At 39.3% G+C, this 23,452-nt stretch overlaps 1 protein-coding gene across 1 annotated transcript in view; it reads right to left on the reverse strand.

Moving 5' to 3' along the window:
* Positions 1-23,452, reverse strand: part of LOC119895035 (septin-8-A) — a 33,824-nt gene that overhangs the window by 2,553 nt on the left and 7,819 nt on the right. The window contains exons 2-9 of the mRNA XM_038707821.1: positions 21,536-21,650; positions 21,130-21,325; positions 16,984-17,170; positions 9,854-10,015; positions 8,491-8,587; positions 1,007-1,175; positions 739-871; positions 153-322 (exon numbers count right to left, since the gene is read on the reverse strand). Of these exons, the coding sequence (XP_038563749.1) occupies positions 153-322; positions 739-871; positions 1,007-1,175; positions 8,491-8,587; positions 9,854-10,015; positions 16,984-17,170; positions 21,130-21,325; positions 21,536-21,650 (1,229 nt within the window). The remainder of the gene's footprint in view (positions 1-152; positions 323-738; positions 872-1,006; positions 1,176-8,490; positions 8,588-9,853; positions 10,016-16,983; positions 17,171-21,129; positions 21,326-21,535; positions 21,651-23,452) is intronic.

The raw sequence follows: 23,452 nt of genomic DNA on the forward strand, positions 1-23,452 counted from the left end.
CATACATAAAAGGAAACAATTTCAGGATTTAAGGCACAGAATGAAAAGACAACAGGATAAGTTGAAGAAAGGAGTAGGGTTGGAAAAAGCTGCTTCCTGCAATGGAAAGAAGAATGAGCAGAGTGAGTGACAGAAAGGGGAGATGGACTTACTTTTTCTTGTCCTTGTCTTTCTTGAGGGGCTGGGATAAGGAGAGCGTCTCGGCTGCCACCTTCTTCCTGTTGAAGGCATTCATCTCCTCCTCCAGGTCTCTCCGCTTCTCCTCTACCTTCCTCTTCTCCTCCTGGTGCATCCGCTTGAGCTGCTCGAACTTGTCGTGCAGCTGAGAGGGAGGAGACGGGGGTGGTGGTGGTGATGTACGGACAAAGGGCAGCAGGCAACCAGTAGGAGGACAGAGGAGAGACAAGAGATTTAAGGACAGAAAAGAAAAAGATACCCAGTCGTTAGAATGGGAACACAAATCCATTTTCTGGATTTAATTTATCACCACGCTGATCATCATTTCTTATATTTAAAATGGATCAAAGTGTAATCTGTTGTTGCCTTATACGTATATCTGCAAGCACCAGACAGCACAAGTTTATTCATTGTCTAATGGCATCAAAAGTGCAACAAGCTGCAGTTACAAATTCTGACCTTCTGCCTGAGGTGCTGCTTTTTTGCCAAATAATCAGAGCTTGAAGTTGTCGTTCCATGCAATATGCTGTATTTATAACCATAACTTTACTTGAGACCGACCTCTCTCTCCTTTTCTTTCAGTTCTGCTTCCGTCTCTTTTACTTTATTGACAAACATTTGTCGCATCTCTTCCTCTTTACGCTGCAGGTCCCCCAAGAACTCTTTCCTCTTGGCCTCATACGTCTCTTGTAGACTGGAGAGAAGAAAAGACAGGAGAGGGTGAAAATAAACAGGAATATATTATTTGGTATTGTCCCTGCTGTTGACACTTCGAGTAGGTCTGTGGTTTTGGATTCTGTGTGCATGCACCCTCTCTCCCCCTCGCTACCTGAATGGCTGGCTGTCGGGATCTGTATCTTTGAAGCCCATCTCCTCAAGCTTACAGCGTCGGTACAGCTCATAGTGGCGGGCGTGGGTCTGCTCCCTCAGATCCTCCATGTTGACCCTGATCAGCATCTCTCTGAGCTTTACAAAGTCGCAGTGACTCTCGTTCTCGACTAAAGGGAAAACACACCAGAATTAGAACAGCAGTTGCACTTCGAGTGATCATCTTAGTTATTTCCAATATATGATAGAATTACGCTTTGGAGTTGACAAACTGGTTTTTGAGCCAGCGTCAGAGCTACAAATGTGCAGTCATGTCCTGTTTCAAGTTCTGAGACTTCGCTTCTCGCTTTCATTCTGTGCTGGCTTTTTCACTGCTTCCAACTTATTTTAACACCCCATCTGTCACCCAGTTACCCTCCCTTCCACTCCATTTCTCTCTCAAAAGCAGGAAATCATACCACATCTCTACAGGAATGTGAAGAAGACGAAACAAATTACACCGGATAAATCACATTTAGCATACTTCCATTAAATCAAAAGTAAATCCATCGTATTTTGCCAACAGACAGGAGTTGATAAAATGGAGATGTTCTGCACTTTTCATTCTAATTTTTGAGCCTTTTAACAACTTCACTTTAGCTTGATGTCTGAATGACTGGGCATCATTTCCATTCTGATCGCAACAATACGGCTGTTCTGGAAATTAAAACATTGTTTTTGTTGTTCTGTAGGAGGTTCGAAAAAAAAGTTGATGTGGGACGAGCAAGTGGGCAGAGTGCCTGAATGCTGACCAAACTCATCTGTACTGTGAATCAACCTCTGGTCCTTGATAAGACAAGTGGGTGATAATATGGCCACACATAGGCTGCTAATAGTCAGCCAAAGGATCTCTGCAGGGTTCACCAAGTTAATGCTGAGATATCTTTTAATAGCACACAGAATGCAAGTTAATGGCTGTTAAGATCATATCAGCCAAATATATAACAGTATGATTGAAAGCCAGCAGAGTCAGTAAGGTCTAGAAATATTTATTTTTATAACACATTTTTTCACCAGGAAAAATCCCTCCTCCCTTTGAAAATAAAGTTTTCCCTTCTTGACTTTATTTTCCCCCCATTTACAGACTTGATAATGCCTTCACAGTCTATGTGGAAAATTGGAAAACTACAAATTATTTGATATGCTCAATCTGCTCCAATCTTTAAAAGAGGGCACATTAAAGTGCCAAATTTCTGCAAGTACTGAAAACCTGGATCACAACCAAGAGCAGCGGTGGTTCAGCGTATAACTTGATACACCAGTTGGCTATTCTTGGAAAAACTACAGTGACCCGTTTTAACAGTCATATGTAGTCATAGGGGAAATAATGTTCCCCTGTATTTAATGTGATCAACCTGTCAGCAAACCTTAGAAAGATGCAATAAAGAGCTTTTTCTATTGTCTCAGATCTGGTGTGTGTGGTGGCTGAGGGCACATGCAGAGTGAAGGCACGTGGCCTTTAAGGGGCAGGAGCATATGCCATGAACCCCGAGATAGCAGTGGTGGAGAATGGGGTGTATGTTATGTTTAAATACCACCACAAGCTGTGAGCTCTGAGCATATAAACATACAGCACTAATGATGTTGGAAAAGGCCCAATTAGCATGGCATTAAGCTTCTCCTGAATGGAAATGCTGGGAAAGCAGCCTGCAGTGCATGATAGAGAGCCACAACGTAGCATCAAAGAAACGCACTGTCAAAAGGATCCCACCCATAGAAATAAGACTTTCTTTCATTAGACTGGAACAAAAAAAGCAAATGAATAAGCACTTACTCAGCCTCGTCTATTTTAATGCTTTTAGACCCAAATTACATTTTAAAAAGATGTGAAATAGTAGCGTCTGAATCACTCACTGTCATTTTGACTTAAATTCGCTAGTTGACCCCACATCATTAGTTTAAAAATACATGTTAAAAACAGAAATGACTTGTTCTCTGGGGCTGCACCCAGGCAACTGAAATTGCCTGTTCATTTGGAATCTAATAGTCTCTCTGTACCGGCCTCCCACAGAGGGCTGAATGAGGGCCAATCCTCTGACTGACTGCAGCACTGAGCCCTTAAGATATCCGGGCACAGAGCTCTGCAGATACATGGACACGCACCAGCTTAAAATACGGGGACATGGCTGCAAATAAATCTGCAGTTATTAAAAATGAATGGAAATAGACAAATGTGCAAAACCAAAATGTACATGAAAACACTATGTTCTGTAGCAGACTGGCCCCTTGGTCATCTCCCCACCCATAAAAATGATCCATGTGTCCCAGGCTGATCACCTGCTCCTGTGTTTTTAGTAAGACTAGCATATTTTCAGTGGTAGACAAACATGAGTATCTATATGGTAGTAGGTGCTCTGAAGCTACATGGTGAATAATGTTACAATATCTGGTAGTTTTGGGTGAGATAATAATGTACAGAAAAATTATGTAACAAGAAAAGAGTTTACAGCCCTGTTAGAATAAAATTTTGACCTGATGGTGGCGCTGAATGAAAGTCAGGGGATAACCAAAGTGATTATAATGTTTTGATATGTGAAGAAGGTTGTCAGATTTAATGTGAAAGCAGAAAACTGTACTGAATTGTCCTGAATATTGTCCTGAACATCAATTTCATCAATTGCATTTATTTGCCATATCATCGTGATGCTGATATTAGAAAAAAAATAATGTTGAGCTATATTCTTTTTTACCATATTGCCTAGCCTTTAACTAAACGAAATGCTGTAATCAAAACACAAAAACTTGAATGCAAAGTCAGTGATTAACATCCATGTTCATATTGTATTGTACAAACACCCACTACAATATGTGTGCACAGTTGAACAAACACAGAATCACTTGCAGAGAAGAAATACCAGGGGTCTGCTATATGCCACAGATGTCTGGAGTTCAGAGATAAGAGTGCATCAAGATCCTGAGGGAAGATAAACACAGAGACACAGTCTCTCACACACACACACACACACACACACACACACACACCAGAAGACAGTCCTTCCTCTGTCTTCCCTGAAGTCCATGGAAATTTCCCATGGCTCTTCGAGAGGTTACCATAACCCATCTATATGACATCTGGCATCTACAAACTGTTTCCATTGACACAGGCCTTCTTTTCAGTCAGCCAAGTGTAGTAAAACACTGAGACTTCTGTCTTCTTCTGCCCCTGTCCTCAGATACTGTGACAAAATAAGTTGTATGAATGGTGAGCCATCAGTATACAAGCAGGCCTGACTGAAAGTAAAAGGAGTTTGCTTGTTCTACATCCCATCAGTCCAGATTTTTTGGGTGTTTTTTTTGGGTGAGACAATGATGGACAAGGCTGATAAGATAATTCGATTCATCATTTGTTGTTTAAACCCACAATGTCAGTTTCTTCTCTAGAAATAATACTGCAGCATCATCCAATAAGGATATTATTTCCTACCACCTTAATGATGGAATATGACAAACTCTTGTAGTCCACAAATCAACTTTTCCTGAATTAAAAGCCTAAAGCAACATATGCTGAATTTTGCATGCCTGCACTAAAGTTCTGGTTTTAAACGCTATACTATTCTTTGTGGGGTTCATCAATAGTGATAAATGATCAGTATATATTTTATGAACGTTAAGAATCGTGTAATATATTATTACACTTAGTAAAAGTACCATTTCTTGAGATTCAGCAAAAACATGTGGCGTTCAAACAGCAAAGTGTCCTAAAAGGACCTTAACAAGTGAAGTGCACAAATCGGCAAAACAGATATTGTAGGCTACCTACCGAAATTTGCATCCACCTCTTTTCTCAGTATGACAAAGCGTTACCTCCCGTGAGGTGTATGCAATTGACGGCAGGCACGTAGAATTTGGCACAACACCTGCGCTGCAAAACGTCACTAGACCTCGTGGGAGCAAAGCCTGATCATTGTTCTAAGCTCACACAGTCAACCAGAGGTAGATTGTGTCTGACTTGACGGCGCTGTTTCTATCGATCAAGTCAGCGAAAGTCAGCCAGTTATCTGGGTGAGAGAGAGAGAGAGAGAGAGAGAGAGAGAGAGAGAGAGAGAGACCGAGTGAGAGGATGTGCAGAGCGAATATGCGCAGCGCTGCAATTAAGAACGACTTTAAAATAGGTGGCCAAATTTACTTGAGCGGCTGTTAATCTACCTGGGCGGCCCGCCCAAGTAAAGCCTATGTATGGGAAACACTGATTAGAGTGCCAGCTGGTTCCATTCTTGTTTTCATTTTGGGAAGTGTGAGCACTCCTTTGTTTGCATTAGGATAACATCTTGTGCTTTTATGAATCTTTACTTTGCTTTTCCCCTTCATACCCATGTATTCTTCACATTCTACGCTCAGCATTTTGCATCAACAACATCAGCCTCATGACCTGTTTTCAACTGATATCTACCAGCTGTTTAATGTTGCTAAAGAGTCACAAAATTAGGAATGCAACTTTTGCGATGGAGACAAATAACAAAGTAATTGGCTTACAGTGAAGCCGAGATTACTTTTTACAGATGGCACTACTCTGTCTGTTACTGTACTGGACTATAACTTCATGGTGACTGATGGAGTCCAAAGGAATCCGTCCCCAGGAGACACACAGCAGGCTTTATAAATATCCATAGTGTCCTCTGAGGGCTGTGGAATGAGAATGGTCAGGGATAATGGAGAGAGGAAAGGGCTAGAGGGAAGGAGAGAGAGAGAGAGATAGCTTCTCTGAGAAGATAACTCCCATCTGAGCAGTAATATTCTCACAGCACAACTCTGTGTGACATTAAATTAAGATGTTTACTCTCATTGACAAGGTACAGGGGAATGAGCTGTGGGAAATACAGATCCCAAGACCCCCAACACAATAGGCGATGTCTCCATGGGCAATGCATGCACGCAGACACACGAGCATATATGGACGCCATGTACACACACACACACACACACACACACACACACACACACAGGCAGAGAAACAAACAGTACAAGCACACAAAAAAAAAGACACACATCACAAGACACACACTGGCAATTTCCCAAAACAATCTCTGCCCACTCGCCCTTCATTTCGCAGTGTCACTCTGCATGGAGTCTGTGCAGCACGCAGCTGTGGAGGGCACTCCTCATTAACAGGGAGGGTAAAAATAAACAGGCAAACTGTGGGACGCACTCACCACTCTGCAATGAGCAGGAAAACATCTTTCACCATGGATACTGATAGATGCTCGCTCAGCTGCCGAGTTATATTATTATGTGCCGTTTTTCCATAATCAAAACAATCAGCATGTGGTACCAAATAGATCCTACACTGTTTATTCAATTGATGATGAGTCATATGATTCAATTTTGTTTCTATGAAAAGACGGTATCAGGAAAATGTAAGAAAGATGACATTAGCACGACCAAAATGATATTTGCAAAGTTCAATGGTGGAAATTAATTGTATGTTTCCTTCATTCTCCTGCAGATGTGCTTCTGTGTAGGGTTAAGTGCTGTTTGGTAAATCTTTAAGAGTGCAGGTTGCTGTAAGAGGTTTTTATTAGGGCTGCAACTACTGATTATTTTCATCATCGATTAAACTGACGATTAATTTCTTGACTAATCCTTTAGCCTATGAAACATCAAAAAGTTCTAAAAAGCACCCTTTAAAAGTTCATTCAAAGCCTTTAAATTGCTGACACAGAAAAGCAGCAAATCCTTAAATAATTACTTAAATACTTTTGAATTAAATTCATTGATCATAAAAGTTTAAATAGTTGTCTTTCAACCGACTAATTATTCACAGGTCTAGTTTTTACTGCTCACTTCTAATCCACGTGTACTGGCACTTAACCTCCACATGTATAGGTGGAGTCAACAGTGCAAGGCTGCAGAGGCCGGAAAGAGACATATACTTCTTCAAAAATGATACACCCAAGACCACTTTCAGACTCTTTCGCAATGCAATAAAATCCTTGCACACTCATATTATGGCATAATAAAGCCTGTGCCATAGTTCAAGTACTGACATTGTGCGTTGACTAGTTGAAAAACATTCAAATGAGTGCTCACGATAAAGCACTCCTCCCATATTTCTACATGTATCACTCCACCTCATTTACCTCTTTAATACCTGTAACCTAGCAACCTAACAACAACTAGTGGATACACAAACCAGCATCATTTACATAGTCAACAGGGCAAACATTTAAAACTACTTATAACTACAAACCTCCTGGTTTTGTATTTGTGAATGCTGCTAAGCTGTCAAACATGTCATCTTGCGAGTACAATGACACATGCAAATACTACTTCAAAGCCTTTCTGTTGCTTCATTAGAAGCGAGGGAAACTAAAGCTTTTTTTTAAATAGTTGTCTCATGACTTATGTTAAATGTTAATGAAATGTTAAAATACCCTTGAGCCTTAATGCTTGTGCATTAGTGTTACTTTCGTCAGACGAAACTAAACTAAATATATTCGTCAACAACCTTATTTTCTGTGACTTAAACGAGACGGCGAAAATGTACTTAAACACTGACTATCTAAACATGCAATATTGTTGACAAAAAATTACCAGACTAAAATGTAATTCATAAAATTAAAACATTGAAAAAATCTCTTTGTTTTTGTCAGTATAATGAGGAGACAAAATATTACAGGCCATATTTTCTCCCTTGAACAGTGTGTTCATTCAGCGGTATTTTTTTCTTCCTGTGCTTTGAATGCTGGCCGATCGGGGCGACGCCTGTTGCGCGAGGAAAACATTTCTGTACAAGCAAGGATGCGAACTCTGGTGATGCACACAACATGCTAGGAAGAAAGAGGTGCTTAGATATTTGGTCCCATTTCAAATACAGTGAGGCAGACCAAAAAAAACAAAACACAGTGCCTAATTATATCAGACGGCAACCAATGCAGTTATAAGATTTTTGGAAAAAACACTACGAACTTGAAGCTGCATATCAAGGCTAACCACCGGGAACTGAGGTAAGAACAAAGCTAACATTCAAATTTTCAAACCAATTTATCTTTATGTAAGATGAGTTCAATAAAGACTAAAATGATAAATATCTCTATTTTGGTTAGAGCAAAATGCTAATCAAATTTATACTATTGAGTTAGAAAAGATGATGGTTAATGACTAAAAATAGACTAAAATACTTTTGATTTTCTTTGGACTAAATTCAGACTAAAATACCCAGACTTTTAGTCAACTAAAACTTGATTAAAAAAATAGTATACAATGGACTACATATGACAAAAACTAACAAGGACATTTGACACAGGACTAAATTTTAAAATGGCTGACACAATTAACACTATTGTGCAAACACCACAGCTTGGCACTCCCTCTGTCTTTCATTCTGTGGCAGTCAAGAGAAAGCAGTTAAACATCCACTGACCTCTTCATGTACTCACTGTTGTGTTTGCCACGCACCCACGCATGCACACACACACACACACACACAGGCTTATGAATGGTTCTCACCTTGCACAACACCCCAGGGGTACTGTCTGGCCCTCACTGTCTTGTTTCCCACTTTGACCTCTTCCACGCTCCCAACCACAGCAAAAGGCAGATGGGCCTGCAGGAAAAGAGGTTAGTGTTAAAAAAGGTCAAGAGGTCAAAAGTGTAACTACAGCCATTACCAGGAGCCGGCTACCTCTTTCTTCTGCGTTACACTAGAAAAAAATAATTCCTAGTTACTTTACAACACAACAACCATTTAACAAGTTAAGTTTTACTAGATACAAATATAAAGTTGTCATGTACAACAAAAAGGACTAATAAAACTGTTTAAGTTTCAAATAAAGTGTGTTTCGCTGTGGCCGTCGTCTCTCTTATCTTTCACAACCAAACCACACCAGAGAAAGGTCTAACCATGTTGACATACGAGCCACACCAGAGGCCTGTTTAACATGTGGCTCAGTATTTTGTTGAAGTGATTAAACACACACACACACACACACACACACACACACACACTCTCTTATTGCTCTCAGAGCTACTACGCCTCGTTAGGATTGACAGTGAGGCATCATGGGAAAAACATGCCCGATATGCAACCTCAAAAATTAGGGTGGCGACTTGAAACCAGCTGGCTGGTTGCAGCTCAGAGGAACAAGCTGGTGAGTGTGGGCGCTGATGTAACCGACTATAAATAGATGGGGATACTGTACATGTGAGCATTTACTGTTTGTGCATTGGTACATGTGTGGGTGTGTGCTTGAGCGCAGTGATTATGCATCATCCCCATTATAAAATCATAACTAAAAAAGACTAAATATTCTGCACTTGCAGCCGGAGCAAGAGTCACAAGCTTGTGTTTAATTATATTGCTATATGAATATTTATTTCAATATTTCTAAATATCTGGTTTATTTGGAAAGTGGAAAGTGTAAAACCAGTTGTAGTAAAGCATGCGCTGCCATCAAGTTCATAAATTCTTTTTATTATAGGATGTATTGAGGAATGGGGAACTGGTGCAATCAAACACAACCAGTATTCATAGGATTTTGTGGAAAACTATTTATAATGTTTGTACATGCTGAATTGCTAAAAGCAATTAAATGGTGTCAACATACTTGCTACATTACCAGATGTGTAACACATGAGGCGCTATAGACATGATGTTACAAGTCTGTAAGCACACATATCTTACAGACAATATCTTTTTTGTCTAAAGTCTAAATTGACAATGCTTTAAGTTTTCCTTTTAACACATCTATGTGTGTCAAAAATACACACCTGGCATTTCCTTCTCTTCAACACAAAAAAATAAATGGTAAAAAGGTAGAAAGACCCATTGCAGGAGAATTTTTTGTGTGATTATTGGAGTGTCACAACTCACGTTCATGGAGGAGTTGATCTCACTGACTGCTTCATCGTCCGTTGGGAACTGATATATCTGGACACCGTTGCTCACCAGCTCACTCATAATCTTAATTTTGAACTTGTGGAGCTCACTCTTTGAGATTGTGTCCGCTTTGGCAATGATGGGAATTATGTTGACCTAAGGATGAGAAAAAGAGAGTGGGGATTGCACTCGTATCAACATATATTAATACACATATTACATGTGTAGAGCACGGTCCTTGTTTTTGATGGTTGAGTCTGCCAAAACATGTACATACATTCCTGTAATAATTAAAATATGCTTTGTCTTAAAGCATACACATGGCATTTATTATGTAATGGTTTGGTTAAGGCTGGTCTGACATGTATATTCATGACAGGACAAAACATTCCTGTTGAGCTTAATATGATGAGAGAAGATGAGCAGAGAATCATCCCAGTGTTTTCAGTGAATTACTGATTAGAGCAATTAACTTCCCTTTGTCAGCGGGGCACAAACAATCACTGTGAATAAAGCTAAAGCAAACATTCTGAAGACCTAATCAAAAAAAACAAATAAAGTACATTGCTAAATATGACTGAGGAAGCATACAAAACCATATGCAGCAAAACTGTACAGTGAATAAGCTCAGTCAGTGCCCCGGCAGATACATAAAACAAACAGTTATTATGAAAACAAACTAGGCTCCAATCAGCAGCAGATGTGCAAAAAGTAAACATACAGTTTTTCTGCATTCCTCTTTACGGCTGCATTACCCAAATCACTAACTTGGAGGAACCCCACAGATTCATTCGTCAATTCCATAGTGTGCCTCAGAGCAAGAGCTTGTTAGGAGTCAAATTAAAGACTCATCATACTTTTTTGGATCATTAATTTACAGCAGGACAGCCAGTATCATGTTTTAAACCTTACTTAACAACCCAAGTTCACTTATCACTATCCACTGACAGCAGACTTGTGTGGCCATTGAAGCAGATGGGAGTGTCTTGTCATGGTCACTGAGGAGGGAGGCCTTGGAAGTATTTGTTCACTTCCCACCACCGGCTTTTCCCAGCTGACCAAAGGGTATTCCCAAAGTGTTCTCTGTGTTTGTCTTAAACAACTAGGACCGCCAGATGAGTAGCAGTAACCGCATCAAAGCAGTTGACATATATGGTCATCATTGAAAAAAATGTTTCACATAGCCTGAAATTTCTGGCACTTTACAAGTGTTTAAATCTTACAGGCCAAATATGTGTATATGAAGGGATGGAGGAAAAAGGTATGGTGGTAATGGTAATGGTCCCATATATTCGGGGTTTTAGGGGATGTAGACACGAACTACTAGATTACTTAGATTAAAAACGTGATCATTCAAATAAAAGTTCTGAACTTGTGAGGAATGTCTTTCTTCTATGATTTCTAGGCAAATTAACGATATCCTCTGAATATTTAAGTCACACTGAATATAAAAATATGTGTACAGGATACTCCAAAAGGGAGTGTGAATTTGACGCGAATTGCTGCAAGAGCCTAAGTCGGATTCGAACTCCCAACTGATGACAACGTTGATAAGCCAGATCCACGTGCCATCCTCTGTATATGTGTATAGTATGTAGTTATATAATGTTCTGTTTATGTATGTGTTTACTATGTTTTTGAGTTAGAGGACCCACCTGACAATGAGATGCAGCATCTCAAGGGGCTATCCTTCAATAAATTAAAGAGGTTGTATTATGGTTTTTGGCTTTTTCCCTCTCCTTTATTGAGTTATATATTCTTTTTTGTGCATGTACTAGGTTTGCAAAGTGAAAAAGCCCAAAGTCCACCCCAAAGGGAGTTCCCACAGAAACAGACACTGCTCTGAACTGCCTGAAAACAGCTCGTTTGTAGTCCAGCCTTTCCTTCCCTTTCTTGTGACATCACAATGAAAATACGTGTCATAATGCTCGCTGAGCGACTAGTTGAACACGCCCTCAAAAACACAGGTGGAAAAACACTGAGCTGCAGCACACACCTCTCCTCTCCCTTCCAAACACTAGCGAACCTGAAAGTGAGCATAATACCATCTCTTTAAATTCCAACAATAATAACTAACTTCTTGTTGTTTTTAGATGATGTACCTGTCTTTTTTTCCATCACGCAGTATCACGCCTCCCTGTCAACTCAGTTAAAAACAAAAAAAAAATCTGATTTGGTGCAAACATGCAAAAAAAAAATCTGATAAAACCCATGTACATTTGACCGATTATAGTGCAAATAATGAGACATTTTAATGGTTAGTAGGAAATATCAGTCCCTGTTTGTCAAATGAGCTCTACGAACTGAATCCTCCTATTTATGGACTGGTAATGACTTCCTCCTATTCAAGAAAAACATGTTAATCTAAAACAAAGGACACCTCCTTCTGACTCTTATCTCTCTTCCTGCCTTCAAACACCAAAAACCACACTCACTCTGGTGGGCCTTCAACCATCCTCTGTGGGGAGAGCTGATTCCACATTTACAAGAAAAACACCATTGTCTAGGCTTGACAGCAAACTCTACAGACTGAGGCAACAGTTGTTTCTGGTCTACTTCCTTGGTTTTCCTGTGACGGGGCTATCTGGCAGACAGGCTACTTTTATTCATTTATCTAAGTTTCCAGACAAAAGTTATCTCAGTATAAAAATGGTACTGTGGGCCTAATTCTACTCTTATGACATATGGAGCACCTCCTGAAAAGCCTCCAGACAATGAAATGTGTTCATAGTAACCAGAATGTAACAGGGTTTGGACTTCATCACTCACATACTTTATTTTAGTGCTGAAATGATTAGTTGATCAATTGAAATTAAACACCAAATTTCAATCACCAGTTCCAGCTTCTGAAATGTGAAGTTTTGCTGATCCTCTCAGTTTTATAGGTTCATACTTTTGGACCTTTAAAACTGCTGGATTGCTATTTGGAAACTACTAAAAACTTGAAGCTGTCACTTTGGGGTCTGGGAAGATATGAAGTATTAAAGTATGTTTGATATTTTACACACTACACAGTGTATCTGTTCATTGAAAAATAACCAGTATGATGAATCAACAATGATCTTTTATCTGTGACTTGGTCAGGCTAGGCTTGTAGAAGCAAAGCAGGCACTTTCTGTTGTCAACGTGTAGCCGTCTAGAGCTCAGAAGTTATAGAAATACAACATCAAAATTAACTCTGACCTGCTGCAAATATCGCCTGTAACATATGTATTATATATAGGAAGAGACAACTGCACAAGCAACCCCATCAAGGCTGTAAAGCAAAACAGTGTCACATCCACACCATGGTCACTCAAAACTGGTTTGCTTTCAGATAAAACATATTTCACATAGTGAAAAGATTTCTGGGACAGAGCCACTGAGGTCAGAGTGGTGTTCACCGTGGCCTGGCCACTCAGGCTAAAACTCAGTCTGCTGTTTCAGTGACAATGCTGTAAATCATTTTGAATAGAAGTGCAAACATTGCTGTTATGTTACACTTTTAATACTTTAAAAGTACTTTACTGTGCAACTGGAAAAGGCCTGTGATCAACCAAAATGTACCACTGGAGGTTCACAAGTAAGAGTTTGGTTCATGTGAACAGATGGGGAGCTTTAGGTGGGGTGGGGCTTTGCTTTCTTCTACATTAAGGGAGAGTATAGCAGGATGATGTACGATAGCAAACACATTTATCTCAACTGCTTTATTGTGGTTCATATACTATATATAAAAATACTATATTTAGCTCAGGTAAACCACAATGTCTTGCTTCAAAGCAGGGGGTACAGAGAGTTGGCCGTATATGCTGTGGTGGTTTGGATGGTATCAGGAGACAGTTGGCAAACGTCGGATGCCAGGTTTTGATCACTGTTGGCTAGTAAAGACAGCACAGAGGCTCAGTGGTCAGCGCTGTCACATCACAGCAGGAAAAGTGCTGAATTTGGATCTTGGCCCTTTGTATGTGGAGTCTTCTCTGTTGTTAGTGCGAGTTTCTTTTTAGGTCTGAACAGTATTCTAGTTTACTCAAAAAAATACAGAAGTACTCCTATTATTGCTCTTGACCATGACTTTTCCCTTAGAAATACAGTTGGTCCTCAGCAAAACTTTTGTGTCTGAATAAGACACATAAGGTTCAATTGGAATAAATTACAAAATATACAAAAATCTATTAATCAAAATACTTTTCTCATACTCTTTTGATGAAGTGAAATATTAAATGAACATTTATGTTAAGTGAATTTAATCCACATCAGTGCCACCAAAAACTGGTCCACTGTGTAATAACAATGACAAAATAATTTTTTTCTGAAGTCCTCATGAAACTATCAATTGTCGCTATAGAGTGACAGTTGGCTGAAGTATTATCGGTTATTGTTTTGAATAGTATCGGGAGATATTTGGCAGAGAATGCGCTGCCATGCGTTGGGAGTTGGCAGAGGTAAGCCAGCAGGTTTTGGTCAAAAGCTGACCATCTGCTTTGTTCTGGACTCATTATTATTGCATCATCAAACACAAGCAAGGCCAAAGCTGCCACCTTGTCATTCCTACAGCAGTGCTATCAGAAATTGTGTGTACAAAATAACAAAATGTCATCAGTGACCTAAAGGTGAGAGAACGTAAACTAGCACATACACATTCCTAAAATGATACAAGCGAATGCACACACTTTAACAAAAAGACATAGCACTGTGTTATGTACATACAACTTTCCCAGTTTGAGTGCTTGTGAAGGAATACATTTTCCTAAGAGGACCTAGGTTGGTAAAAAGGCAGGAGGTACAGGTCACACACACAGCACGCGTGAGGTGACTTACAGACATAGAAATAGAATGATTCTTGTCTCTCTAGCAATAGTTCCTACTGCTGTCTTTCTCTATGGGTGCATGACAATAGCTGGGAATGAGTCATTGCCTAGACAGGAAGGGAGATGTGGTTCTTCAATCTTAAAATGTTTGCAGATAGACTGTCTCTTAGGCTATAATACATGTGACCTCATAATTCCACCGTGACTTAGAGTTCACCATCCAATAAGATGGTTACGCATAGTAACCATCTTATGGAAGTACCTTGTAGGGGGTACATTGTATACTTTATAGGGACAGTAAAGGGATCCAGTAAGGAATCTTCACATTTGGTTTGGCACTACACTGTGTCCTCAATTCTGCACTGCTGTTGCCATTCTCCTCGGCCGAGCTTCAATACATATTTCTGCTTATAACATCCTGCGTTTCCTGAAACCTTTGTTGGGATCACAGGGACCTCCCAAAGGTGAATTAGTTCATTTGTGATCTTAACTTGTATCATGTGATCTGTATCACGACACAGACTGTAACTAAACAATTCTTCACAGCCTGGCTCCATCCACAACGGACCTGCTAGCTAACAACTAGCAACACCAAAGCAACCTCCTTCCTTTATGGACTGGTAACGCACTGGGCATTACATAGATTCACATAGCTTATCTGCAACATTAACTTGGCTTAGCACAGGACTGTTTAGCTTTTGCGTATGTATATTGATGTGTTTTTCATTTAAGTTTTTTGTTGGGATCATTGTTAAAGCGAGATCATGTAACTACATTACTTGATAATGTAAATTGGTTAGAGATGGTATGTTTAACACAGACACACAGTGTTTGCATGTTAACTAACTCCTTTTAACTTGGCACCATTACACAGATCACGTAAATACAATTTGGCCTCAGAACAACCACACAGATGCAGGAAGCATCTTAAAGTTGCTTTAACACCTTTTGTTCTTTGACCACATGTGCTCACACGCACCGACACACACAAAATTCCAAATTAATAGTCTAGTACATATAAGGACACTGAGTTAGGTAATTCACTATCAATTTCTTTTGCTTCAAGAGTGGTGCCCCTAGGTAGATATAACCTTAAGTTATATTCTGTTATTAATTATTAAATAATAGTAACAGTAATAATTATTACATTATTAAATATAGATCTTGATACCATCTAAACCCTAATCCCCAACACCTTCTTCATCAATAAGGGTTGACCAGCTCACAAGAACAACTGCCTCTCTCTCTGTCGCTCATTCTCTTCTGGGCTTCGTGAACATGCGCTTTGAAGATGCTTTGAGGATGTTTTGCATATCTGAAATTCCACACTTCCCACACGGTGAAACCAAGATTTAGGGTTAAAAAAAAAAAAACACTGAATGGTTTCAGCTGCATATATCAGAGCAGTTTTCACAAAACATTTGATCAAAATGTCAACAGGTTGAATGTCTAAGTGCATTTGCCATCAAGCAGAAAGAAATCATCTGTATCAACACCTTTTATGTATAGACATTAGTGCTACAAGTGCTGTTGTGAAGAGATTTTTTTTCTACAAGATGTCTAACTGAGGCCAAGCGAGTGACTGTGTCTCACCAATGAGCTGCACTCACTGATGTATGGCAAAACACAAATCCCCTTACCAATAATCTGCGTAACAATACTTGCACAAGGGAAACAAAAAAAAACCACAAATCAATGTGGCTCTGAATGACTGAAAGACTATTGACTGGTGTAGTAATGCGTCACACCGGAACTCGAGATGAGGATGTACTTTAGTTTTGAAATTAACATTAATTTATTTACATTACTGTATAACACTGCCTCACACTGCCGGACCAATTGATTTATTTGATCTTATATGAACATTTCTATATTATAGATTGGAATTCAGAAAATTGGATGGACTGCAACCCAGCAAACATTTTCACTTGCAAAAAACAGGCAACATTTTGCCCTTTTACATGTGAAACTACTGATATAGAGCAGATCTTCCCAAACGTTTGAGCTGTTAAAATCTAAACCTTTTCCACAGTAATATCCAAAAAGCTTCATCCCAAAGCATGCCATGTGAACTTTTCTTGAAATCCTTCACGATGAAATGTAAATGTGCAGTCACTGCAACTGTATTTTACCCTTCTGGGATACTGAGAGTCCACACCCCAGCAAAAAGATCAGGGATCTCCAAGTCACAGTGAAATGCACACTGGTCACAGTGAATGGGAGGTCGGATTTCAGCAACAATGATAGCTATTCACAGACAATGGGAACAGACTGGGAGTGTGTGAGTGTGCTTTTAGCCAATGGAGAAAACCACCGCATATATCTGGATGTGTGTACCTTGCTGTCCAGTTTTTTCATAGTGACAAGGTCCAGGGACTTGAGGGAGTGTCCTGTTGGGGCGATGAAATAAAGGCAGATGTGGATCCTTGTGTCGTGGTAGTTAAACAGTGAGCGCTTGATCTTCAGCTCTTCCTGGAGATAGTTTTCAAACTGAGTATCAATGTAGTCAACGATGGGCTTGTAACTGTGGAGACAGCCAAAGAGAAACTGTAAGGATTTATGTCTGTGGGTAAGAGCATAAATATTTGTCTTCTTATTCATGCACTGGTAATGAATGTAAAAGGAAATATAGACTTGTCACTGGGGAAGTGAACTTAGACAGTTATGTTTTCAGTAACTGTGTGATCTGATTCTATGCCAAGGTCTCAGCTTAGAGCTCTACAGCTTAGTGCTGCATGAAATTTGTGCTTGGCTTATGGAAGTCTGGTTGAAACAAATCACAGAGGCTGCAAAACATTCTGTCCTCTCTAACAGTACTACAATGGCCTTTGTAGCCTAAACTGTCACCAGTAAATCAAAGAAATTAGGAATGTGCAGTATAAAAAAAAAAAAAAATCAAACTTTTGACAGTTTTGCTAAACAAACAAAACCAGAACGTTATGTCAAATTCAACACAATTCTGAATGGATTTTAATTCATCAAAAGCAAATGTCTATGTATTTGGGCAATAAAGTATCGCAATATAATTTTCCTCAATAACAAAATAAACAAATTCAATATATCTTCCTTAAATATTTTATTTAATTCATTAGAATCACAAACAAATTAGCACTTTTTTCCTTTTTATATTAAGATGTTTATTTTGTTGAGGAGGGACGCAAATAGATTTACTAATAATATTTGTTTCATAATTTTTCTAATTATTTTAGCTCAGATATATAAAGTGATCCATTGTTTGGCATCAAGTGTCTGTCATGTTCTGACCATAAAGAAAAGTTTAACCACACAATTAACCATCTGGCCATTCAATGTTCATTCAGGGGCAAAAATTTGCCTTTAAACTTGAAAGAAATAATGATTTGACATTTATCGTGATAATTATCGATATCGAATGATATGAAATGTTTTTATCGTGATAACATTTTTGGCCATATCGCCCAGCCCTAACCACAACACCATGTATGATCTGTATTGCTAGAGGAGACCTATGCTGACACATGAACCAATAATCAGGGAAAACAACTGTTTTTTATTTAAACATCACACCTATTTTTTTCTCACCAGAAGTTACATTAAAAATGCATTCACCTCGCAGAGAAATACCTGGGTCACTGCATTGGAAAACATTATCCACCAGTAGAAAGGAGAGGAATACAATCATTTTTCCTAAGATGACATTAACACATTGGCACAACAGTAGCTTAGGTTTCCATTGGGATGCACTGTAACATACTTCTAGTAGCAATAAGGGGTCAAAACAAGTGTCACAAATTCTGCACCGTTTTCTCACTGCAGCGATTATAAGTTAAATGTCAAGAAATATTAAATGTCCTTCATTATATTGATATCTTATGTTTGTTAACGTGGCAGTTTGTACAGTTTGTCTCTGTGTGCTGTCTTTCAACCCATAAATGGTCACCAGCCTGAGATCATGTCATGAGACAGTTTAAAAGATGATTTATTCCACATTGGGGCAGTTTATTTGAGTCTGCAGCTTTAAATCATTTTGTTTGGTTCATTTTGAGAGATTAGAAGTAAGCCACATATTTAATAAACTGCATCATAGCAGCCTGAAATGGAAGTATCTTTGAAGTGAGGTTGTGGTTTATTAGTCACCATAGATACAAGTCTCACGGCCATGCTTTAATTCTCATGACACCACTTGGCATTTTCATACTACATATATTTGCTTTTTTTGATAATTTGGTTGTTATAATCTGGGTGTGATGTTCAATAAATTGGTTCGCTTTCCACAATTCCACCAGCCTCGCCTGGCCTCCAATTTATTCCTCAAAAATTATTGTGAACAGACATTGCCGAGGTTCCCAAACAAATGTTACGTTGTAAAACAGTATGTGGGCACCATACGACCCCCTCAGCCTCATCGGTTCCAGCTGGTGTCACCTCTGCTTGTCAAACATCTGAAACACCTTCCGAATCAATGTCACATCACATCAGTCACCGAGATCCCCAATGCTACAAAGTGACCGAAATGCAACCCACGTGATCAGGTCTACAAGAAGTGCCTGCTACAGTAAAAGTTAGAAGTGAGACCATAGTCTGAGCCACCTACAAGCAACAAGCCCAAAATGGGCAGTTTCTGGGCTATATGGAGACAGCTCTTTATATTTGATAGCCAGCTGTTTCTTTGTGTGTTCCTAACTGGTACACTTGAAGGAAAAGAGTTCAACGTGTTAGACTTAAATTACTGGCTTGAATCAGGTTTTGTTTTGATGATGTACTACCAAAACTCCTGTCCTATAATCGAGTAACTTGTAACAATACTAGTATAGCCATCCATATTTCACATACATCCCTGCCAATTACTTAAATTAACAGCAGACTGTATTTGTAATCTTGCCAACTCTCAACAGAAAGTCTTCCCACATTCTTGTTGCAGCTCAGACTGAGACATAAGTTAAAAGAAATCTATTCTATACCCTTATCTAACACCATGTTTACAGTCATCTGTCCTCCATCTTCAATCGTCTCTGTGGAATGCATCAACTCTCCCAGTGTGCCCTTACAGTCCGCTGCAGGGTCTATCCTTCAGCATGTTGGTTTATACAGCCTACTGAGAAAGCTGCTATCAAAGGGCGTGAGAGTCCTGCTTGCTGGCTAGGTCACACTTCATTCCACAGCTGAATGTTTAAAAAAAAAAAAAAAAAAATATCTTTTTTATTGCTGTCCCACCTCTTCTGATTTCCATCCTACAGAGAAAAGCAAACTGCAGAAATCTGGACTGATACTGTGTCTGTTTCTCTCATTTGTATCCCTAGGCAACGTTGACCTAATTTGCGCAAAACTATGGCGTTGTCATAGAAAGGATGGGTTTGGTTAAGTATTGACAGGAAAATCTGTCGTTACAACAAGACAGGAGTCAAATGGAAAACACACTGAAGCATGCATTTCACACACGTGCACAGAGTACCAGATGAACAGAATTTGACTGGTACAAGGAGTACCATTTATCAGACTATATCAAAACGTTCCTGAGGCAGTAAATGGAATTGTTGGGGAGATTTACCATGGTTCGTTTTATAGACTGTGTCGTCTAAATGTGGTTGAAAAGGGTCATATAGCCATTATTTCAAAAGCTTCTCAATGGCTCAGCGGTCGAATGCAGCTAAGCACATTTACTCATATACTGTACATTAGTACGAATTTTAGGTACTTAACTTTTGTATTTCCATTTTATGTTACTTATACTGCATTTTAAGTGAAATATTGTACGTTTTACTACACTACAATTATCTGAAAGCTGTAGTTTCAGATTGGGATCTTACATATAAAACATATGATAATCTTATAAAATACAACACATTGTAAAAGATTAAACAACCTTTTTGGCTTGTTAACAATAGCACAGTAAGTTGGGGCCCCTTGTAATGTTTCGGATGTCTATTAGTTGTTAGCAGTTCCGCTGTCTCCAAAGAGACATTTCCCCTCCAAACTTTTCACCTGATTTCAGTTGAATAGATGTCCACAAAATGAATATAAAATAGTGCAGCAGAACTTTGTTTTATCTTCCTTAATGTCACCTCAGATTTATCAGGTGACAATTTGGAGGGGGCCCAACCCATAGGTTGGGAAACACTGGTCTATACTATTTAACTGAATATAAAGTAGCAACTAACAACACTTCGACCAGCTAGTAAAATGTCTGAGTATTAACAATTTAACAGTGTCATATACAATACAATACTACAGTAATAATTCTGTACTTTTACTTAAGTATGATTTAGACTACAACTTGTAATGGTGTATTTTTACATTGTTGTAGTGGTACTTTTACTTAAATAAAAAGGATCTGAGTGCAGGTCACTGCAATGACCTGTCGAAACAGTTTATTTGCATCTTGGACATACAAACAAAAAAAAACTTTCACTTGTCAACCAAATTGAGTCTGGGTTTTGATCAAAAGGATCTTGTGACATGCATATCAGTGTCAGTCATCACCAATTAACTTTTGACCACCCTCACCTATCCTCTTTGTTGATCTGATCACCGAAGCCGACGGTGTCGACAATCGTCAGTTTGAGGTGGACATTGCTTTCCTGCAGGTCGTATGTTCGTGGCCGCAGATACACACCATTCTGATAATGGCTTGCCTCTTCGTTCTCAAACATGGTGTTGAAGAGAGTGTTCATTAACGTTGACTTGCCGATACCAGTCTCCCCTGTAGATGGCAGGAAGTAGAGAGAGACGAAAGAAAGAGAGTCACTGCGGAGTACTCATTCCCATCAGCATTCAGACATTATTTACACAAGTGGGAGGCCTGTGCACTTTAACTGTTTTGTCACAGTTAAACAAATCAAGTAAATATTACAGTTGCTACTTGTGTAATATTTTAACACACGTCACACACACACAGTCGTTTGGTACTCACCTACACAGAGAATGTTAAAACAAAATCCCTGTGTGACCGATTTACTGACCAGTTGGTCAGGGAGGCTGTCAAATCCAACATGTCCGCCCAAACCCAGGCTACGCTTCTCTTCATTCTGAGGGACACAAACAAACATAAAAAACCTGGTTGCATGTGAGGACAAAAAAAACACAAGGAAGGATGAGCTGGTTGGAACAGAAGCTGAAGCCTTCACATTCCTATGCAAATGAAAACCCTCCGTACATTCTACAGACGCCTTACACTACTAGTTAGGTAATCAGAGCCTGCAGTGAGGATGGGTTTCAGAAATAATGCTTGACAAGCATGAGGAACTAGCGATATTTCCACACAGAGCAAAGATGCATGATATAAGAAGCAACCAGAGAAATTAAGTCATTCAGATATTTAATATTTAGCACGGAAAATGGGAATATCCTTGGTGAGAATAAAAGTCACTTACAAAAGTTGTAGGATGTACAACAAATTACACATTTCACAGCTACTGCTTTCTTTCCTTTTACAGCACTGCTGGGTCACCACAGCCACACAGCAAAAGTAATGTGAATACAAGATATAAAATCTTAAATTTAGCAACTACATCATCATGTTGCCCAATATAATCAAATTGAGTGCAACAAGCTGCACCACCCAAACCTGTAAACAAAACCAAAAATGATCTATCACCACTGCTACAGTAAATTATTGCACAGACCGTGCACAACCACTCTATAATCAATCTTCATTGAGGAGGGAGCATCCTAAAAGCACAGAGTATCAATATACAGACAGACAAAACTATTGGGTTGTACGCGTTTTCACCTTTGATCTCCCTTATCTAACCCATCTCATCTGAAGGAAAGACGGTTGTTGAAAAGAGAGAGCCTGTTAGGGCTGTAGAAGAGAGGGGAAAAGACGGCACCTTGAGATGAATGGGGCCACCCGAGCTCGTCTGGCTCAGCCAGAAGGACTGCATACTTGAAAGCTGATGTCACCGACTGAGAGCAGAGCTCAGCTGAACGCAACCCGACTGAACTGAAAGGCAGAGGCAAGCTCTGCATACACAGTAGATGAGTTATAAATGTGTGTGTGTGTGTGTGTGTGTGTGTGTGTGTGTGTAAAGAAGAGAAAAAGGGCTTAATGTGTCAGGTGACACCACTGGAGTAATCTGACGTGAGCTGAGCAATGTTGAGCTGAGCTGCAGTGCGTTGTGAGTTTCATTAACACACATGTTGCACGACAAAATTGAAACATCCAGCCAAGCTGAGGAAATGTGTCAGGTAGCAGCACACCCCAGTCAAATACTTCACATTTTTAACTGCTGTGATTTCCCTTTTCGTACAATATGTTTATAGATATAAAAAAAAGGAGCAATAGTGCATTAACCACACATTGTGACAAATTCACACTTTTTTTCCGAGTAAGTTGGCCATATGAACATTGCAAAAGGTTTTGCTTGCTGTAATTGTTCCTGTTCATACTGGCCCTGAAGAGATCCGTTCCCTATCAATTTTAATGTTAGTGCTGGGGGACAAAATCCATAGTCTACATTTTGTGCTCTAATTACATTCCAAAGTTTGTCTGAAGTAAATATGAGGCTTCAGGAGTCTATTTAATACAAAAATCGTTCTGTGTTACTATCCCTCCCTGCAGCTCAGCAAGGAAACACTGTCCAGGCACATGCAAAGGGGGAATTTCACACTTAAAAGACTGGCTAAAACACTTCAGATAAACTGTGGAGTATATATTTACACAGAATGAGGACTGTAGATTTTAGAACCCGACCAATAAATTTGCATGCTGATATTATCGGACGATGAGCTATTTGCAGATAAATCTCTATCAGTCTTTATAACAGCTGATACATGACAAAAGAAACAGGGAGAGGGAAATGACTCATATGGGCACCCGACTATTGGA

This window comes from Micropterus salmoides, unplaced genomic scaffold (genome assembly GCF_014851395.1).
Source record: "Micropterus salmoides isolate LMB-PRFRI ecotype aquatic unplaced genomic scaffold, ASM1485139v1 Ms_hic_scaffold_9, whole genome shotgun sequence".
Taxonomy (NCBI): domain Eukaryota; kingdom Metazoa; phylum Chordata; class Actinopteri; order Centrarchiformes; family Centrarchidae; genus Micropterus; species Micropterus salmoides.